General features: G+C 40.3%; 1 protein-coding gene across 3 annotated transcripts in view; it reads right to left on the bottom strand.

The window, feature by feature from the left end:
• TASOR2 (transcription activation suppressor family member 2) overlaps positions 1–20,543 on the bottom strand; it is a 66,473-nt gene that overhangs the window by 18,468 nt on the left and 27,462 nt on the right. For 2 of the 3 annotated variants that reach the window (XM_083183349.1, XM_083183351.1), the window contains exons 13-20: positions 19,654–20,029; positions 17,858–18,124; positions 11,803–12,552; positions 10,386–10,706; positions 9,655–9,720; positions 8,771–9,016; positions 2,839–5,169; positions 279–404 (exon numbers count right to left, since the gene is read on the bottom strand). In XM_083183349.1, the coding sequence (XP_083039475.1) occupies positions 279–404; positions 2,839–5,169; positions 8,771–9,016; positions 9,655–9,720; positions 10,386–10,706; positions 11,803–12,552; positions 17,858–18,124; positions 19,654–20,029 (4,483 nt within the window). The remainder of the gene's footprint in view (positions 1–278; positions 405–2,838; positions 5,170–8,770; positions 9,017–9,654; positions 9,721–10,385; positions 10,707–11,802; positions 12,553–17,857; positions 18,125–19,653; positions 20,030–20,543) is intronic. The other variant, XM_083183352.1, reaches the window with a different exon arrangement.

Genomic DNA, 20,543 nt, shown 5'->3' with positions numbered 1-20,543 from the left:
AGATTTGGCAGTTAAATACAATTTTAAGGTCTTCCTACTGAATTAATCCGCTCTGTAACAAATCTCCAAACCATGAACATCACAGTGAGGGAGAAAGCCCTGTCAGTGTTTGCAGTCCAGTAATGTTTCAGAGCTCATAGGCCAAAAATGTAGTGTGCAACCACCTGCACAAGGTACAGGCATATAAGGTAACTTGAAATCCTCAACTGATTTTTAATTCCCTTTTAGAAAAAGGACCAATGAGAACATATTTTGGTAAAAAAAAAAAAAACACATACCTTGTTTATAGTTGAAGCTATATCTTCATTCCTTATGATGACTAACAGCTTACTGGACAGTGCATGTTGCCCATGGCAGAAGTCCTGTGGTTCAGACTGAGTGTGGCCATCCTTTATCATTAAGCTCTGTGAGGGAAAGAGCAAACCATAAAACAGAGGTCACAGGCTTATTACACAATGGGCAGATGTATTAAGCCTGGTGGGGAGATAAAAGTGCAGATAAAGTAATAGAGTGATAATAACGCACCATGATATGTTTGACAGGAGTTGAATGGCTGGTGCGTTATCACCTTCCACTTTATCTCTTTACCAGTCTTACTACATCTGCCCCAATGTGCCAAAACTTTTAGCACCTGTCAGTTGTATCATTCCGAATAATTATAATACAATTGGTGGGTTAACAAATTACATTTAGTGACAATTGATTAGGATATATGATGGATCTCGGGCTGTCAGATCGTCTCCTGGTCTGTCATGCACTTTATCTGACAGTGTTTGCCCAGTATCAGCTATAGGTTCATTTGGTGATTGAGAACTTTCCTTTTTATATCAGCATGACCTGTGTTAGACAGACCTGTGTTAGACAGACCTGTGTTAGACAGACCTGTGTTAGACAGACCTGTGTTAGACAGACTGTGCTTAGATTTCTTTCTAGGTATAAAAATCAGGAACTATAATTGCCTAATGAAACGCTAAACTGCTTCTCCGCATAATCTCATTAATTTCATCTAGTTTAAATATTTCAAATAAAAATAACTAAAATGGAAAAATCAACACAGGTTGGGTATCCCTTATCTAAATTATTCATTCAGAAGGAAGTGGGCGAGCAGTTGGCATCCGGTGATGTCAGCTGCCCGCTCTTGTCACCGGACAATTTCCATGGGAACAACCATGGGTGCGACTATCTGCCGCCGCCCCAGGCCCGCAGCCTTGGCCGCACACACCCGGCGTATGCATATGTGCAGAAATGCTGGTGCGCATACGCAAAAACATTGCTCCACATGCGAACGGACCAGAATAACCTCCCGTATACAAGTGTCACACAAAATACTAATCTGCAGTCTCCTTATGCATCCTAGTCGCATTGCAACGTAGACACGTTCGGCTAACACACTAGACATCTTGTGCTGTATTGAGGATAAATGTATAAAGAACACATTTGTACTATTCATTTCTGCATTTTAATGAATTCCAAATAATCATGTCCAATCCTTAGTTCGCTCTTCCATACTCCCTCCACCGCATATAGAGAACAGAGAAAACTATCTATATGCAAATGCCATGAATTCTATATTATCATATACACATGGAAAAATCAATGTAAAAAGGGACATATAATCTTCATCATCCAGTTTACAAAATAGTTATGACATCACTATGTGAATAAGCTGCACAAGCACACTCTGATTAAATGATATTGGGCATGCCTATCTTCTGTGTGAGACTGCTTGTGCATAAGAAATGGTGCATTACTGGGAAAACACTAATGTAGCATTCATATGCAGATACCGCCGCAGTCACACAGACTATAGGCATGAAGCTGCTTGTGCATCCTATTTGCACCATTTTACAAATTAGATGCATTTTACTAGAAAAAGTCAAATGAAAAAACACTTGGCGCTACAACATGATGCCACGCTTGGCGTAACTAGGAGAGCTGTTTAATGTGCACGGACAATAGATACATCTGTATGCTTCTCTACTATCCATACAGTGCTTTCTGGCAGGAAATCGAAAGCAGCTTTATTCAAATTTTTAGTGTATAACATAGCATAGATTGACATTGGTTCACACAGAAGGATCAGCGAGAGGTTATGGGACCATATGACTGGAGGGGAAGTGCCTCTGCCCTCACAGAAAAATGCCACAGCTACTGTATTTTGAGAGAATGTTTATCCACCACAAGATGTCTATCAAAGGGCCGTATTCAAAGCTTTTTGCGAGCTGTGACGGCGAGCAGGGCGGATTGCTCCCCATCACAGCTCGCAGGTCTGCGAGGCTCGTGGCTAAATGCAGCAGGCTCCCTGCATTATCCGCGAACCATGCCAGCAAGGATTTCCCCGGAATGTTGAATAGGGTGAACGGCCGGCGCCGGTTAAAAGGGGAGGGTGGCTTGTTTTTGGCGATCCTCGCTGTTACCCCCCATCACCGGCTGCATTGAATACGGCTCAATGGCTACATATAACAATGTAGGTTTTTTTTCAATCATTCAATATTTACTCACGTGTGTGCATGATGATGTGTAAATTATTTCAGGACACTATATATGGTAATCAGATTACTCCATTTCTACCATCAATTATAGATTACTGTATAATTATGTTTATGCCTGCCTTCTAAAACAAGGTTTTCATCTGTAACCACAGGCCGATATGCTCCATGTTTTCTCCACTTGAGAAAAATATTTTGTTGCTTTTTAGACATCTGTACACCTTACATAATTTTACGCAAACCTTAGATTTATTTGATTGTAAACTTTCCAGAATATACACCATAAATTAAAAGACCATTGTAAAATAATATCAGGCTCTTGACTGGAAAACATAAATATGAGATTTACCTTTGTTGATGAGAAAAAAGTATCATCACTGGTCTCACCGATGTAAAAGTATACATTTTCTTTTTCAGTCTCTCTTGCAACACTGTGTAGCCTAGAGTGCAAGCTTTGACAGAGCTCTGAAATAATGTTTTTAACTGGATGTGATTTTGAGGAGAATGGAACAGATGTCCTTTTTGCCCGATAACAATTTTCCTCTGCCAGCTGACTGGCTGAAGTCCGATCTACTGCACTGTTACCCAAACCGACACTACTCAACTTTAAATGATTGGACTGCACACACTCTTTAAGAATTACTGCAATGTCACTGTTCGATTTCTCCTGAGTATTTTCATACCTTAACCGACTAAAATGAAAAGGAGAAGATCTAGGAGTTCTATCTTTTTTTGTAGTCCTTGAATAAAATGTAGGTTTGTTCCTAATTTCATCCTCATAGTAAGATTGATTGTAGTAAGAGCTTCGATACCGCCTATCATGCCCTCTAAGGTCTCTCCTGTGGTGCGGGCAATGTAGAGTGATTAAAAGTGGACTTCTACTTTTAGGTGTGGTGCTTGAGCAGCCTGGAATCCTCTTGGACTCAAACATGGTCTGAAAAGGAGGTTCACAAACATGTTCATCTGTGGAGGACTTTCTTAAAACCTCCTTTATCTTACATATAAAACGTAAATGTTCCAGGTCAAGAGTGTTTTGTGTTAGGTTATCTGAAACCATTCTTCTATTAGAGAATAAATTATCCAGGTTAGACATGCCTGTATAACTGCTCTCCCGGAGGGCTGTGTGCAGTGGCCTTGCAGGGTCACTAATATTTTTAGTAACAATAACATTCCCATGACTTCCTATGCTGGGATCACCATCTGCTTCGCATAACATAGTACTTGGGCAAGACTGCCCTTTAAAGTACTTTGGCTTCTTCAATGGAGTCGAATCATGGTGAAATGTTAGCTTTTCAAAGGATGAACTAAGCTCATGTCTTTCCATTAGAAGATCTTCTTGATGGGACAGAGGTTCTTTATATGCCTGTATAAATTCAATATCTTCATCCGAGGTTTCAGACCAGCGATCATACTGTTCTTTACTTATACTACCAGTGTTTACAATAAAACAAATATCGGATTGCTCTTGTACTAGATCTTTATCCATGCTGGTAGCAAAGTCATCAGACGATGGGTATATGCAACTATGTTGAGAAGGTATTTCAACAAATTTCTCAAGGGTCCCAGGATCACCAGATAGAGACATATTGCATACAGGTATTTCTGGTTGTAAAACAGCAGAAGCTTGGCCGAGCCCAGTGTCTTCCTCTGTTATACTTGGACTAGCAGGAGGGCTTTCATTTCCTTCATGTATTTGGACATTGGCTTTAGCTGTAGGATCCACCACCTGATCATGTTCCTCTGTGCCGACTCTTCCTATTTTCTCATATACAACTAACACATCATCTTCAGAAATGGGATGAGCTTGTTGACCAACAACTGAACCCAAACATATGAGCTTTAATTTTGATAGAATATCTCTTCTATTATTGCTTATATTCTTGCTGCTGTGTGACACATCTTTAGGGACCGCTTCCGACAGTGGGAACGGACGGCTCAAACGAAGAGCATCTGAAGGAACATCTATCTGCTCTGTTTCTACAGGTAGCTGCACAGCTTCTGCTGCACTGCATTTGCTCACTAGTTGATCATTTAACGTATTCAACTCTACATTTATTACATTTGCATTCATAAGCGCTGAGTTTCCAGCTACAGTATGCCTTTTATTTTTGGGAGTCATTTCTTCACAGAAGTCTATGGTTTCAGAACTTTGCACAACCATGTCACAGGTATCGGTGCACTCCAGTGGAGTATGAACACGCATTTCCTCTACCACAGTGCCAGGCAGGTCATTTCTCTCACTCAACGCTTTCACCAAAGAGATGTCCTTTTCAATGCTTTTATTTGCAGGAGACTGAAAGAGAAAAGGAAGACTACTTCTTTCAGGTAACACTTTGCTATGGATATCTGACTGCAGATCATGCTTTTCACTTAAAGCAGAAACGTCTGCTGCCAATGTTTCGCTGTTTCCTTCTGAATTCAGACTTTCAATTGCAGGTTTTCTTGCAACGACGAGAGGCATTTCTCTATTTCCTAGGATCACCTCTGCATTTATTTTAGAGTTTTTTTCTTCCATATGGTCTGAATTCAAGTGGTGTGTATCAATCACATTACTATTCATAGCTTTTACCACTTTTGTTCCTGTGTCTGCAGAAGCTACACGAACACAGAAGACAGAAGATAGGTGGGTACTTGGCGCAGAGGCTTCCATCGCTTGCTCGCTCTCTTCAACTCCGTCAATCTATTAAACAATGGAACACAATTTTAAAAATATAAACAATACAGACAGACCAAACAAATGAGAATATATCTAGTGTCCGTTTGTGTGTCTCCAAAACACTGCCATCTGTTAGCAGCGAGTGAAACTACAGCTCTCGCACACATGCACAATCAGAGTAGCAGACTAGCTTTCAAAGCATTTGCTTCAAGCAGGCTTACTAGTGTATGTGTATATATATCATTTATTTTAACAGGTTATTTTACAGAGAGGAACACATATAATATATTAAAAGCAGTGCTGTAACCGGTGTACATTAATTGGCCACATAACCTCTAAATATAGTTATTCCCTTGTTGAAAATGTACTCAAAGTTTTCCTTCTGTTTTATTCTATGTAAACTTGACTTTTATAGTGGTCATGCAATCAAAGACAGTTGATGAATCTGCTGATTTTTAACCAAGCACAATAGGGATGTTTTATATTACACTTTTAGGCGCTTTTAACATTTCATCTTTGTGGACTATCAGTGGTACTATGTTTAGTAGCCTAAAGAATGTGCTTCATAGGCTTAAAAAATGCCAGGAGATTTTTGTACTTACCAATAATCCCTTTCTCAGATTCCGTTTAGGGGACACTGAAAAACTATAAATGGTTAGAGGGGTCTAAAGAAGCTAGCGTTTAATAGACTACTAACTTTAAAATCAGAAGCTCCTGCCCTCTGTAAACCCTGGACTTTAAAGCAGCAACAAAATCAAACACCACACTTTAACTTTGAAACCAGCATAAGTGTGGTGTGCGTAATGGCGGTATTCAATACGGGATTCCGACTGTCGGAACGTATTCCTGGCCTGTTTTCGCTCTGATTGACAAATACTCGACAGGCAGAATTCAATGTTCCTCCTGTTGAGTTGCGTAAAGTGGGCGTGTTGGTGGAAACGGCCGTGGATTGTAGAAAATGGCCATGGATTGTCCAGAAACAGCCGTGAATTTGACAATCCGGCAATTTCCGACAAAACAGATCCAACTTGTTTTAGAGTCGGATTGGTTTTGTAGAAATCCGCCTTAAATGCTGTCGGGAACCGCAGCATTGAATAGGGGAAGGTCGTTATTTTCCCTGTCGGAAATAGCGTCCAACATTGAATACTCCCCTAAGTGTGGGAATGCAGCGTCCTCTAGATAAAAATCAGAGAAAGGGATTTCACGGCATACTAAAAAAAAATCATGTTTTATCTTTCAATCTGGGGAACGCTGTGGTATGTTCAAAAGAAGCTGGTCCAAACAGCATTACATTGCTCCAGCTATCCATGCAGTAGGCAGCATATGCCAAATAGACACCATTGTGCACATAATGGAATGGATTTGAGGCAACCATTAAATTTTTTTGTTTTTTCTTAATAGCAAGCAGGTCCTTATAGGATGCTGACCAGGGTTTTCCAGGCCTCTTCAATTAAATCCGAAGGATCAGAAGAGGATGGCTCGACGGCAGTATTCAGGTAAGTATTTATCATGACCTAGGTGGACATTAGGTGGACATTTCAGCCTCTCCCTATACAGGTCTGAGGAACTATCATGACAAATTTATTATAGCATGTACATTGTCGGAAGTCATGTTTAACAGGCAGCAGACATGTTTATCTACATCACGTGTGGAAGCAAAATAAAATTTCTCCAATATAAGAGCAGAGCTCTAGAAAAGTAGGGTTTTTTTTACATATAGGAAAGTATTTAAACATATTAACTGGAATTAATGTCTGTTTATATTATGTGACGTAAAGAGCATTCCATGTATATGGCATTATGTTACTAATTCTGGTTTTTAGTTGTACAAAGGAAAGTATTTATTCATACTTAAATTAGTTTTTAGTATGAAACCGAGGAGGTTTTTAGCCAACTCTCTGCGGACCCTCAGGAGCTGATTATGAACCATTATGAATAGGAGTATTTAAGCAGCAATGGGCGAGCGCAGCAATATACCTCTGATTGAGGGGTGGGTCGGCACAAGAAAGGTCAGGGTAAACTGTCCTCGGGTCGGCACAAGAAAGGTTGACACTCCTTAGGTCGACAGGCAGAAGGTTGACACGTTTTCTTTAAAAAAAAAAAATCCCCTCTGTGGTTCCAGAACAGGCGGTAGTTCATGCCCTACCATCCACTAGGGCATGGAGGAGAATAGTGTGCCAAGCATAGTGAGGCACCATGCTCGAAGCATTGCAAGTGAAGCGAGGGGCTGCTTTACACTTAGACAGCGTCCAGAAATAGACGTCTACATCTAGGACGCCTAAAAAATAATAATAATACGTGTCGACCTTCTGCATTGTCCAGCTTTTGCCGGCCGAACTAAGGATCCTGTCGATTTTCTGCATTGTCGATCTTCCGCCAGTCGACCTAAAGAGGGTCCACCGAATGATTCATACCAGTCCACAGGATGTTTACAAGAGTCAATGAGGTCTATTTCTGTACATAATGAAAACTGAATTGTTATGTCTATACACTGCATCAGTTTGATGCAATAAATAGCTACTTCAGGTACCTTGGGCCTTGGTCATGTAGGGCTTTGAAACTCAGTAAATTGATCTTGAAAATGATTCGCCATTTTATGGGCAGCCAGAGAAGTATCTATGACTTTTGGCCGATCTTCAGAGGGATGAAGCGTTTGGTTCTGGCTATGTTCCTCAGATGAAATAATGAGAATTTGATTGTGGCTGATATCTGATGTTTAAGTGTTAAGCCACCATCCAGCACCACGCATAGATCGCTTATAAATTACCTCTACACCACTCTCTGTGTAGGGGCCATAGTGATAGCAATTTGCAGCCCTGTGTGCCGCTATCGTCCGGCAATATCCAGCATGCTGGATAAATCTAGTTAATTGGCGGTCAGTGTTCTCACCGGAGAACACTGGCCCTGACCGATTGCTCAGCACACATCACTGACACATTGCTACAAGATCTGAGCTAGTCTTTCTAGCAAGTTATCAAGGAGGGGAAAAAAAAAAAGAGGGGACTATCAATGAATGGTAATAAACTCTGCTTACATTGTTTCTGGACCTTTTTCTCCAGTTTCACTCACAGTTTACATCTGTTACTTCTTGCACAATGGATAATATTCACATTAAGTGTGCCCTGGGTCTCTATCCTTTTCCCTTTTTTCAGTTGTCGCTTTGATGATTTCAATACAAGTTCTCTCCTACTCTATATAGTTTTTGTGTGTTGGATTATTAAACTGCATTATGTTATAATAAATTTGTCTGTAGAGAGTATTTCCCTAACCATTTATTTTTGGTGGGGTTTCATACTTCCGTTTGTGATTCTGGCACCAGCATCCCATCCATCGGGATGACCACTACATTTCTTAGTATATATATTTAAAGCTTGATAGACCCAGAGTTTTTGTTATAGAAATTCACTGAGGAGTATATTAGGAGGCTAGACACACCTTTTATCAGCTGCTGGTCTACGTGTATTATTAGCGTCTATCAGGAATTTCCTGTTTAGTTCTTACAGTGGCCTATAAATCGGTTTGCAAAACACCAAGACGATAAATAAAAAAATAAATAAAAAAAAGTTACAAAGATTAACAATCATCATCTTTGAATGCTAGGTAGTGAGCATTCTGCATTCCATACCTTTCCTAAGATACTAGTATGATCCCTATGCAGTGCAGGAACAGGGTCTTTGGCTGAAGTGTTTATGGCCTGTTCTTCATGATTAGATGTTTGTTCTGCCCAAGAGCTCTCAGGTGATCCTTTGCCAGTTTCATCTACATTCTCCAACTCACTAGATTTTCCATCCGTTTCATCAGTTAGTTCTACAGATGACGTCTTAACTGCGGTAATACTCACTTCCAGTTTATTTATTCCCTCAGTAGTCACCTGTAAGTATGCAGAAGTAATCGAAAATAAACATCACTCTAAAAACATAATATCCAAATTGTCAACAGAAGAAATGCTTCATGCCTGTTTTGCCTTGTAAATGATGACCGCTTTAAAAATTTGGGCAAACTTTGAGAAATTCCCAAACAGCCAGCACCTCACAGGCTCACCGACCCTGGCACAAAAACCAGAGGAAAGGACATGGCCTGTCTGATCCTGGTCTCCTCCATCACAGGATTGCCCCTGCTTTGCTCTCTTTATGCATCGGTCATTGGGTGAAGGTCAGCTCATTTATAGCATACACATTCTCTCTCCACCCTCTTTCTCGGTCTCTCTCCCCAACACACCACATAAACTTTGAGGACATGCCCTTTGTAGAGAGACCATGCGTCTTCCTATTATGTTGACCGCCTTTAATTTTCTTTTGTGCTCCTGTGCGGTCAACTGCTCACTGTTCAATTACTCATAGACATGTTTTAATGTTATGATTCTGCAGGATCCATAGTACATACAAAAACCCAGTGACTAAACTTGTGAGTGGGGCGGACCGGCATTCGGGGGGCAGCGTCTGGGGGACTCGCAAGGCCCTTCGCAAGTCAACCAGAATAAGGGCCAATGGCACAGGGGGAATTTCTTACCTTGCTAACATAGGAATGCTCTTTCTCTTGACTATAACGAGAATACGCTTTCACAACATCTGTAATCTGCAAAAAACAAAAAAGGGATCAGAAAGTGAGGGTTAGCAGCAAATGCAGCTGAATTCTGCAAACACTTAAGTAAATAAAGAGAAAATGGCAAACGCACATCCATATATATGTATTTTAATATGAAATAAATTGCATACATGTTTCTATTGTTCCAAAACCATATACCTTGTACTAATTTCTGTGTATAACCCAGCAGTTATCTATGCTTTGTTGTGTGTGCATTAGACAGAACTAAATGTCTGTTGGCAGGGTGAATGGCCATGGTTACAAAATGGGGTAAAATTGTTAGAAAGGAGAAATTATTGAGACTGGAGGAAGTTTAGGAAGTCATTTATTGCATAATGCTTGATAACAAATGAAACTGCATATTTTTTAATTATTCCTAAAGGAGACCATGTAACTGGTTCAAAACTACACAGAAAAATTTTGACGGTGGATTACAGAGTTGGGCGCATGCACAAAGAAGCAGTTTGGAATTGTACGCACACTTAGTAGCCACTGTAGTAGATCCACAAATTCAAAGATGGAAATCTCTAATTGGCCAGTCCTGTTGCCTGCACTAAAAACCCATACATACTGCCACATGACTTATGTTCGTTTATTAAGAAAAAGAACAAATATCTACCAACATTTACTTCCAAATCACGAACTGTAGCACTTACCTCATGTGCTCCAATTTTATTAAGCATAGAATTCTCCTTTGATTCAAAATCCCCTAACTCGTCAGATGAGTGCTCGGAGGCGATTTCCAATAGATCTTCTGGTGTAGAATACACACTCTCAGTAGAGCCTACTTTATATACTTGAGTTGAGTTACTAAAGCAATCCAAGTCAATGACTACTCTAGAGGCTGTACGTTCAGTAGGCTCCAGAGCTTTCTGCTGCGTTACATCCTGTGATACCACATCACTTGTAGTCCGATGCACATCTGCTGTCCTGTATGTCTCACATTCCATTGTTTCAGACTGAATACTTTCCAAAACCTTAAGCAAGAAACAAATGCCATAAGGTAGTTAGTTAGATTGACAAGATGTCAGTAATTTTATCTAGTCAATCGCTGGGTTGCGAGCACACTATTGCATTACCAATGTGATTGGAAATGGTAGCCTGCTATGAACATTCTCCCCCCCCAGTAAGTGAATGGATGAACAAACATGTTGGGCATAAAGGACCAGTCTCCAAGATCTGGATTGAGACACTGAATACTGTTAGTTACATAAATATAAAAAATTTCATGTCCTGCAAAAAACATCTATTACTTCTATTCTATTACTTATTATGTGGTGATCATCTATGATAATCAAACAATGTTACCCTGTGCTACGTAAAATGTACGTCTTTTGTACCCATGTACAACTATGTGCCTTCTCATCACCATGACAACACCGCCAACTTTGTGGGCATATTTTTTAAGTGGGGTGTCCGCTCTTTCCAATTGCAGCACCCACTAGTAGCTTACACTATGGAAAATTGATGTTTTCTGTATATGGATAGAAATACACTATGTGCCCTATTACACTTGAAAATGGGGAGTCACTCACATATGAAAGAGGGGAGACACTCCTATAAATGTAAAACTCATTAGCAGCTATTATATATATATATATATATATAATTGTCCAATGCAAATACATTTTCTATAGGGAGGGCACATTAAGCTTCATTTCCCCCATAATGGCCCGCACATAAATGGGGGGCACTAGGCTTTCTATGATGCACTCAGTCAGTAGCTGTGGTCTGGTAATCACCACACAACAAACAAAAAATAAAAATGTCCCAAAAAAAAAAAAGGGAGGGGGGGACAGTGTAAAGCCCATGGCCCTCAGTTTATATCAATCAGAAAATAAAATTTAATGCATGGCCTTTTTCGTTAACTTTTTTTGAAACGCTAGAATGAGTAAAAAGACAAGTGGTATTTTCTGAAATTATATATATATATAAAAAAATCTGCTGTAACTTGTAAACTGCTGGGGTACTAACACTATAGCCAATAGCAACACAGCTACAGGTCTTCCAAGTTACAGTAGATCTAGATTAGCCAAATACTGTTGTATATTTAAATGATGTCATCAAACTTACCTTCCCATCCATATTGTAGATGATATCCTTGCGACCAGGAACATTTATAGGTATATGATGACTGGATGATCCTTCAGTCCAATCACAAGTAGAATGATTATGAATGACAATCTGATCAGATTTCCCTAGTCCTTTATCTTCTACATTCTGTACTGTATCATGCACAGATGTAACTTGTTTGACCACATTTCCATCAAGCACAGGTAAAACGGAGGCTTTCAGTGGATCCTTGTTTTCAGAAATCGGCAAAGTAGAGAGAGGTTTGTCAACATTTCTATGTACGTTTTGTATAGGCTGCATTCTGGCATCCAGAAGGTTCTTTCTTTCATAATATGGCTCTGCTTTATCTAAATGCTTTGGGTACCCATCATTTTGGCTGGAAAGGCCAATAGCTACCGGATTCTCATTTGTAAGGTCAATATTTAAAACACCTGTAGCTGGAGCCCCAGCATTTACAATATTCTTCTTTTCAGCACAAGGATAGTCTTGCGTTATCCGTAACTTAGTAACTTCTGTAGCTTCATGCTTCTCTTGAGACAATCTTACATTCTGCAATGTTGAAGCCTCAGTTTGTGTATGGCTAACCACTCCAGGGGAATTAGCGCTTTCATAGATTTTAGCATTTTCTTTATTTTCTTCTGCATCTTTGTTTAAGAGTTTTCCAGCATGTTCTGAACCACCTGACCTTTGGGTTTCATTTACAATGGGGATTTTTTTGGAATATTCATGTTCGTTACATTTGTAACTCACCTACAATAAAAAATAAAAAAAAATATATAGGATTAAAATAAAAAAACTAACCAATACTAACATTATGGGGGGTATTCAATGCCAGCAGATCTTCACGATTGTCAGAAATATCGACCCTTTTCGACAAGAGGTTGAAATGTAATTTCAATGTTGGTTCCAATCTTCCCTCTTTCCGAAACATTCCAAAAATTGAAAAAGACATCTGCAAATTCAACAATTTAGTGTCCATTTCAGACAATGAAGATTTGACTTCTAAAATAGACGAATCTGCAGCATTGAGTACTGGCCAGAAATGGCATAGGTCCTGGCCAATATTTACGACTATCAGAAATATCATCCAGGATTAAATGCCCCCTAAAGCTTTGTGTTCTTTGCTTTGTTGGCACCAAAACAAAAAGCATTACTGTAGATGATTAAATGGACATATGGTACAATTGTAATGGTCCTTAGCTACTCGGAGGGACATAGACTCTGTAGTAGGACAAGCAAAGCTGAAGGACAATGTTCTGCATTACTAACTGCCCTCTCTCTTTGCAAAACTGCTGGGGGGCTGCTTGTCACAGTAGTCTATATATATATTTCATAACCTGCATGTGCTACCAATTGTGCACATGCACAGGAGTCAGCACAGTGTTGCCCAGAAAGTGGTTATGGGGATCAGTAACTGAAATGTTTGGATTTTTTCTGTCATTATTACAGAAATCTATGTCCAATATTCTGTTCTAAACTCTGGCATATGAATTTCTATACAATTATGGTGATCCACCTTCGGGTACCACAATCATGCAGCAGTCTCCTTAAGGGGTATTTTTACTAAAAGGTTTACTTTAAATCGATAGGTCGATAAAAATTGATCTTGGTCTTATAGGGCCAAAATACACATTTGCTAACAGATTAGGTTAATATGAAAATGTTAGTAAGTGTGTGTTTTAGCCATGAAAGCCCAATATTGTTTAGGATCGATCTGGCAACAATTAAAATCGATCAAAAGCAAATTTGAGAAAATATACCCCTCAGAATTCGCAACAGAATAAGGGCCCCATTTATCATTTATCGCATTTACAATGCGATCTGGGCGGAATATTACCACCCAGGATCGCATTGTAAAATGCGATCATTTCGCCCCAATGTATCACCTGCTAGGCACAGGGACAGGGCTTCGAAAGGAGCCCGTCCCTGCGATGCCTGGAGCCGGAAGCCAGGGGGGGGGGGGGGGGGGGGGGGTGTCTAGGCATGCGCGGTTCCACGCTATACAGAATATTTGTGGTTAATCCCCAAAAACGGGTGTTTGAGGATTTAGCCGCAAATATTAGTTGATAAATGCGGCCCTAAATGTGGTTAGGATTTCCTTAAAATATGTATTTGATTAAATTAACATAGTATCAGTATTACTTTCCTCTGCACAAATTACAATTAAATGTAAGGAGCTGTGTTTGCCACAATTATACTCAACCCCAACCAATGTCAATCCCATTTCTCTCCTCTAGCCCATGCCCCAACGATTGTTCTGGGTGTAGATTGACAAGGTTATTTAGACAGATTTGTACGAAGTTACTGTTTTGCCATACAGGACAAATAAAATAAAAATAAAGATTAGCAGCCAGTATAAAGCAGGAAAGAAAAAACAAACCAGCGTGATTATGAAGATCATTAAGGACAGTTATTACCAGTAACACTCAATGAGACAGTGTCTTGGTAAGGGTGGACAGAAAGAATCAATCACAGACTGAAAGGGAGCACACAGGAGACCAAAATAGTGCTGAGCGAGCACAAAGAGGAATGAGAAGCAGGTCATGAGTGGTGTGTAGGGACAATAACTAAAATAACTAGGAAGAGATGAGAACAAAGGACATACTACAAGGGGGACACTTAGGGCAAGATGTACTAAGCCTAGGAAAGTGATAAAATGGATAGTGACAAACCACAAGCAAATCAGCTCCTACCTGTAATTTCTCAAACACAGCCTGTGTCATGGTAGTTAGGAGCTGATTGGCTGGTGGTTTATCACTTTTCTAGTTTAGTATATCTGGCCTTCAGACTTAAAAGAACACAAGCATTTTCAGGTCATGTTGAAACAAATGGGCAGATTTATGAAGCAGTGATCAGGGAGAAGTGACCCAGCAGAGAAGATGCTCATAGCAACCAATCAGCACTGAAGTAACATCTATAGTTTGCATACTATAAAATTATACAGAGCAGCTGATTGGTTGCCATCACATCACTTACTCACTTCTCCTCCCTTAACACTGCTTCATACATCCAAAGGGAATGTATGCTAGTAGACAGCCTGATATGATTTGAGAGAGGGGCAGAAGTGTTACGCCTGGTGAAGTGATAAAGTTGAAGGTGATAACTCACCAAGCAGTCCGCTCCAAATGGTTGTTTTGTAAACCCAGACTAACTTGACTGTTAGGAATGGATTGGCTGGTGCATTATCACCTTAATTCAGACAGAGGAGGAAATAAGCAGTAAAAAGGAAGAGCTGAGTGAACAAATGAGGACAAAGATGTAAGCCATATGAGTGAATGCTTTGACAAAGGGTGACGATATGTTTAAGAGGTTAGACGTAAGAGAAGGATGACCAAAAGTGTAGGAAGTTCTAGTATACCAGGTAGAAAATAATAATAATTTAAAAAAAAGTATCAAAAGCAGCTTTAGTAGTTTCCAGGGCTAGGAGACTTCTGGAAATGTTGAAAAGATGCACTGTATTAGGACTGAAGAGATCATAAGGAAGACTGTGTAGAGCAGGCATGTCCAAACTATGGCCCTCCAGCTGCTGTGAAACTACACATCCCAGCATGCCTTGCCATAGTTTTAGCATTCCCTAAAAGCAAAACTGTGGCAAGGCATGATGGGAATTGTAGTTTTACAACAGCTGGAGGGCCATAGTTTGGACATGCCTGGTGTAGAGAAAAAAAAAAAGAAGAGGATCTTGGACAGAGCCACCTGGAAGAGGAGGACAGAGGGCCAGTCTAGAGTTTTAAGGTTGGGGTGCAAACTGTCAGAGATTGAGCACAACACAGTCCACAGGGGAGGGCAAACTGGAGTTGTGGAGGGATGCATCCTGTTTGAGGGTGACATAGGGAAAAAAAATCAAGTCAAGAAAAAATAAATTAAAATCAGGACAGAGAATAAAAAATTGTGATGAGTGCTGGTAACCTTGGTAGAGGTGGTAATGGAACGAGGGATAGAGGGGGAGAGGATGTGATTGTCACAGAGAAGGGGAAGTTGGTGAAAACAGATTTGAAAACTGTAGGAAAAGACAAGGACTGGAATATGACCACTGGATTGAAAAGTCTACTTAGTAAGGTCAAAGGAGGACGAGAAGCAGAAGATTCCTTTGCATTAAAAGTGGATGAGGGAGAGGAGGTCCAAGAGATATGGAAAGAAACTGGAAGCAAAAATGTAACAGAGGAGGGACCAGCAGGATGTAGACAATTGCAACCCAAAGATAGATAACACTAAAGGGGTGGATAGGGAAAAAAAGCAAAGAAAAGGTCTCCAAAGGAATGACTCGATAAGTGCAGTAAAAGAGGAGGTTACCCATGCCACCACAGAGGGAGGAGTGGGAAAAGCAAGCCTACCAAGAGAAAGAGGAGTGGAAGAAGTGGCATCCAAGTAGAAAATCCAAGACTAAGTCATAGCACAGAGGCTACGGGTGTTAGGGTTCAAGTGATCATGGACAGAGGCCACTTTGTTACATAGACCTGAAGGTACAAGACAGAAGACCAGATGGAAGAGTGTAAAAGGAGGATGGGGATAGCTTAATTACAGGTAGATTATCAAAATTAAAAGGAGGGGCAAATTGGCTAGGACTGTAAGTAAAAGAGGGAGAGAGCTTTATTGGGGACCAAGAGGAGATGGGGTGGACTTAGAGAAAAACAAGGGAATAGGTAGGAAGTGGAGAGATTACAGATATGATAAATTGAAGGATTTAGAAAAGAAAAGGAAAGGGTGAGAAGGATAGCAAAAATTTATTAAAGGGCCTTGTGTTGGATCACCATGTGGAGTGGCATTGTATGAGAGAGACAGGACAGCAGGAGGTGATGATCTTGTGAACGTTAAGTAGTAAATACAGTGCAGAAAAGAAAACCCACATCTAGATGGGTAGCTATAGGAAACTACCTAGTAAAGACCAGAGTGGTGGAACACTAAAGATAAGAATAGAATTTGGGGAGAGTGGAAGATCATGTCAACTAGGGGCAAATTAGTAGCAGTGAACTAAATTAGTGGTTAAACAGCATTAAAAAAAAAAAAAAAAAAAAAAAAATCACAATTTTAACAGATACAATATCATAAATATACAATAGCTAGAGAGCATTTACAATGTGGTTAGGGAGAAGACAGTGGGAGAATAGTGGATATAAAGTAGGGCGTAATACAGCAGGAGAGAAAACCGTACCAAAAAAACCCACAAAAACAGAAAGGCACAAATTCTAAACACAAAAAGCAAGGAAAAGAGGAGTAGGAATTCAATACAAAAAAATATCAGATAAACAATAATTGACAGCTCCTGGAAGACTCAAAGCCTAAAGAGAAAATCATGTCGATAGACTTAAAGTAGTAGCTGAATGAATTGAACAACAGGCGACAGTATACAGGCTGATTTGCACAAACGATATAATATTGGGCTGAAAAACTCAATAGATTGTGTGGTTTGTCAAAACTAATGATCATCAGTGGCTCCGACAGATGGATTTAAAAAGCAATACAAATAAATGATTGACCATGACAGTCAAAGCAGCAGGTGATAGATAGACAAACTTTGCAATAGTAATATCAAGTGTAGAAGTGGCAGGATGGAGGTGAAAATTTAAAAGCGACACTTGCAGTCAGTGTAAAGATGAGTGAAAGTCACTGCTTGGTAAATGATCCTAGGTGGTAGTCATAGGGGGGGGGACATAGATTAAACAACATGGCTTTAAGTGAGCTACAGATGTGTCTGAATCTGTTAAAATCCTGTGGGAGCAGGAAATATAAGGAATGAGTAGATGAAGGAGGGGAGTAGGTCAGACATTAACGATAGAATTAAATAAAAATGAAAAAAAAAATAAAAGAATAAAATAAAAGGCACACTACTAGAGGAAAGTGTTTTCATTAAGAATTTGTGTATAAGAGAGGGTCTTTAATTGATAAAAAAAAAAAATTCTATTGGACAAATACAGAGAGAATATAAAAGGAAATGGAGAATAGGCATGATAACTCTGCTTGGTACAGTATATGTAAACCTAGTGAAGCCAAAAGATTCAATAACACAAAAGCTCTACAATACCCTAAATTGAGTAGACACACATTGATCATTTACCTTTCCTGAAGAAACACCAACAATATCCACACAATTCTCAGATTTATCACTTAGTTCACTGTTAGACTGCTTAGTGTCAATGATGTGACATGTAACAGGAACACTGGCACCCAGGATTGCTTGCATATAATTTGTAGTTTGGGGAGCACTTTGGCTCGTTTCTGCCATTTTGCACTTCACAGTTGTAAGAAGACTATTTGTGTAAAATGCAGTTTCACTGCTCCTACACGTTTGGAAGATTTCACGTACCAATTCTACATTATAATCCTGTAATGACATGCAGATTTTTTTTTGGGTGTGGTAGTTAAATATCTTATTTAATCGGTTTATGGCAGGCTATCAGAATTGTCAACTGTAAATCTAAAACCCTACTGGACAGATGCAAGTAACATTTTTAATTAGACAGGTTAGAAAGTTTATTTAAAATATATATAATTACAGCTATAATATTGCATTCCAGACTACAGTCATTTGTTCTCTCTCTCTCTCTCTCTATGGATTACCTTAACCAAGAGAGAAATCGATGGGAATATGAACTTCTAACACTAGGGCTATTTTCACTTAAGGTGTTAATAAATGATGTATGAACGCTGTGTGTATGCAGCCTATTGGTCGTTAACACGCAGTATCGTGTAAATGGGGGAGGTCAGGTTGCAAATAGGGCACCAAAGCATGGTACAGTTTCAGGACCTTATGTTGGTCAGTTCACAGCCAGCATTCATTTGCATGGGAACCGATGCTGGCGTATGCGCAGCCACATTTCAGCGCATGTGCATACACCAGGTGTGTGCGGCCACGGCGAACAGACACCCAAGGCTGCAGCGGCTCATGGGAACACCTAGCATTTCATATGCCTTCCCATGTAAATGGTGGGCATTCCGATGGTAAAATCGGGCTGTGACGTGGGTGCCTGGGACGGGCAGTTGACATCACCGGATGTCAGCTGCCTGCCCTCTTCCTCTCGAGGGTGCACGCAAATCTAAGTGACGTGAGAGTCACTTAGATATGTCTGCACATTTGAAATAGCCGCACCACGGACAGATGGACCTGCTCTAGAACAACTGGGTTTCCCACCACTCTACCCAGTTGTCTCCTTTAGCGATGCAGGCAGGGGCAGACAGCTGGGAAAGGTGAGCAGACAGAGGAGGAACAGTGCCGCCTCTAAAATGGAACTTACAGAACGCAGTTCCGGCTCACTTTAACCCCTGGTGGACAGTGGTGCCAACAATGTATTTATTACTGGCTAATAAATACAGTCAATAATTATTGGTGCTCAGTGGTGCCATTAATATATTTCTGGATATACTTCTCATTGGTGGCCAGTGGTGCCAGTAATAAATACATTGCTGGCCTGTGCCTAGGTCAATCTTCCCCATATCTGCAGGACACGGCTTTTTGAGCACAGTATGGCTAAAATAAATCTATAGTGTGCAAAAATTTTTATTAATATGCATTCTGGTGATTCAGTGAAGATCACAGCATATATGATGGCATAATGCTGCCACTGTGGTCTCCTGTTTACAGGGACTGGAGCGCTGAAGTTCCAAAAAACAAAAATATCACTCTCCTTAAAGATTCCTGCAAGATACCTTGCATAAGAGCTAAGAGCTACCACTCTGACCCTTGACTAGTCCAGTGTAGAATCCCATGTCCTGAGACAACGCTCGGCCTACTACTTTGCAGCCATGATCCAAAATGTGGATTTGATAAAAGGGTCAAGATGGTGAAGAAGAGGTATGGCATGGGGGTAATGGGAAAGATGTGCAAGCTATACACAAATGATAAAGCCACCTCACCTTTGTTGGAATGCTGTACTCAATGCTTAAATCTTCTGAACGATTCTTGTTCTGATTTTTCTCCAATTTACGAAATAAAGAAGACTCATGCAACTTTCCTTGGCTAGAGGTTTCAGATTTTTTCCCCACAACGGTACTGGAATTCTCAGCATCTGCCGCGCAGAGATCAATAGCATCAGACTCCACAATTTCATAAAACTCAAATGGGTCAAGAACAGTGTTGATGGAGACATATTTTGCAGGGTTGCTGTGCTCCACCACTTTCCGTGAGCTGCAGTTCAGTTGCTTGTTAGGTTTGCTGTAGAACAGAGCTAACCACATGTGCAGGATAATTTTCACATCTTCTACCTTCTCCTTTAAGTGGTGATTCCATTCTCTAAGGTATAAAATATGTGAAATAGGAATGAATCCAATAAAAGCAACATAAATAAAATAAATGACACTAATGCATTTGTGCAATAACATCAATAGGGTGCCGAATGACCTCCCGACAGTCGGGATTCCAATGGTCTGTATACAGACATTGGAATCCTGACTGTTACATGCCTGACAGGATACTGACATACATGGGCTATTCTCCCGCATGGGGTCCACGACCCCCATAGATGGGCAATAGAACCTTTGGAGAGCTCAACAAGCCAACACGCCTACAGCGCGGCAAGGGTAGTAAGCCTGCGAGGGGCTTATATGCACTAACTACCCTGTTGGAGTGCCGGCAGATGGACTTCTGATGCCAGTATACTGTCAGGGCGCTATACCACACCCACATAAAGGTGCTCAAAGAGGTCTAGTGTTCATTCTAGCACCTGCTATCTTTGAAAACTCCTGCAGTTCCTGTTCCCTGCCTGAGGTGTCGCTGTCTGCTGTGGTGTTTCTTGCACAGGTCTGGT

The sequence above is a fragment of the Crinia signifera genome, chromosome 4 (assembly GCF_055691185.1).
Source record: "Crinia signifera chromosome 4, ASM5569118v1, whole genome shotgun sequence".
NCBI lineage: Eukaryota > Metazoa > Chordata > Amphibia > Anura > Myobatrachidae > Crinia > Crinia signifera.
Note: the sequence above shows the minus strand (reverse complement) of the source record. Positions and strands in the feature narration are given on the sequence as shown.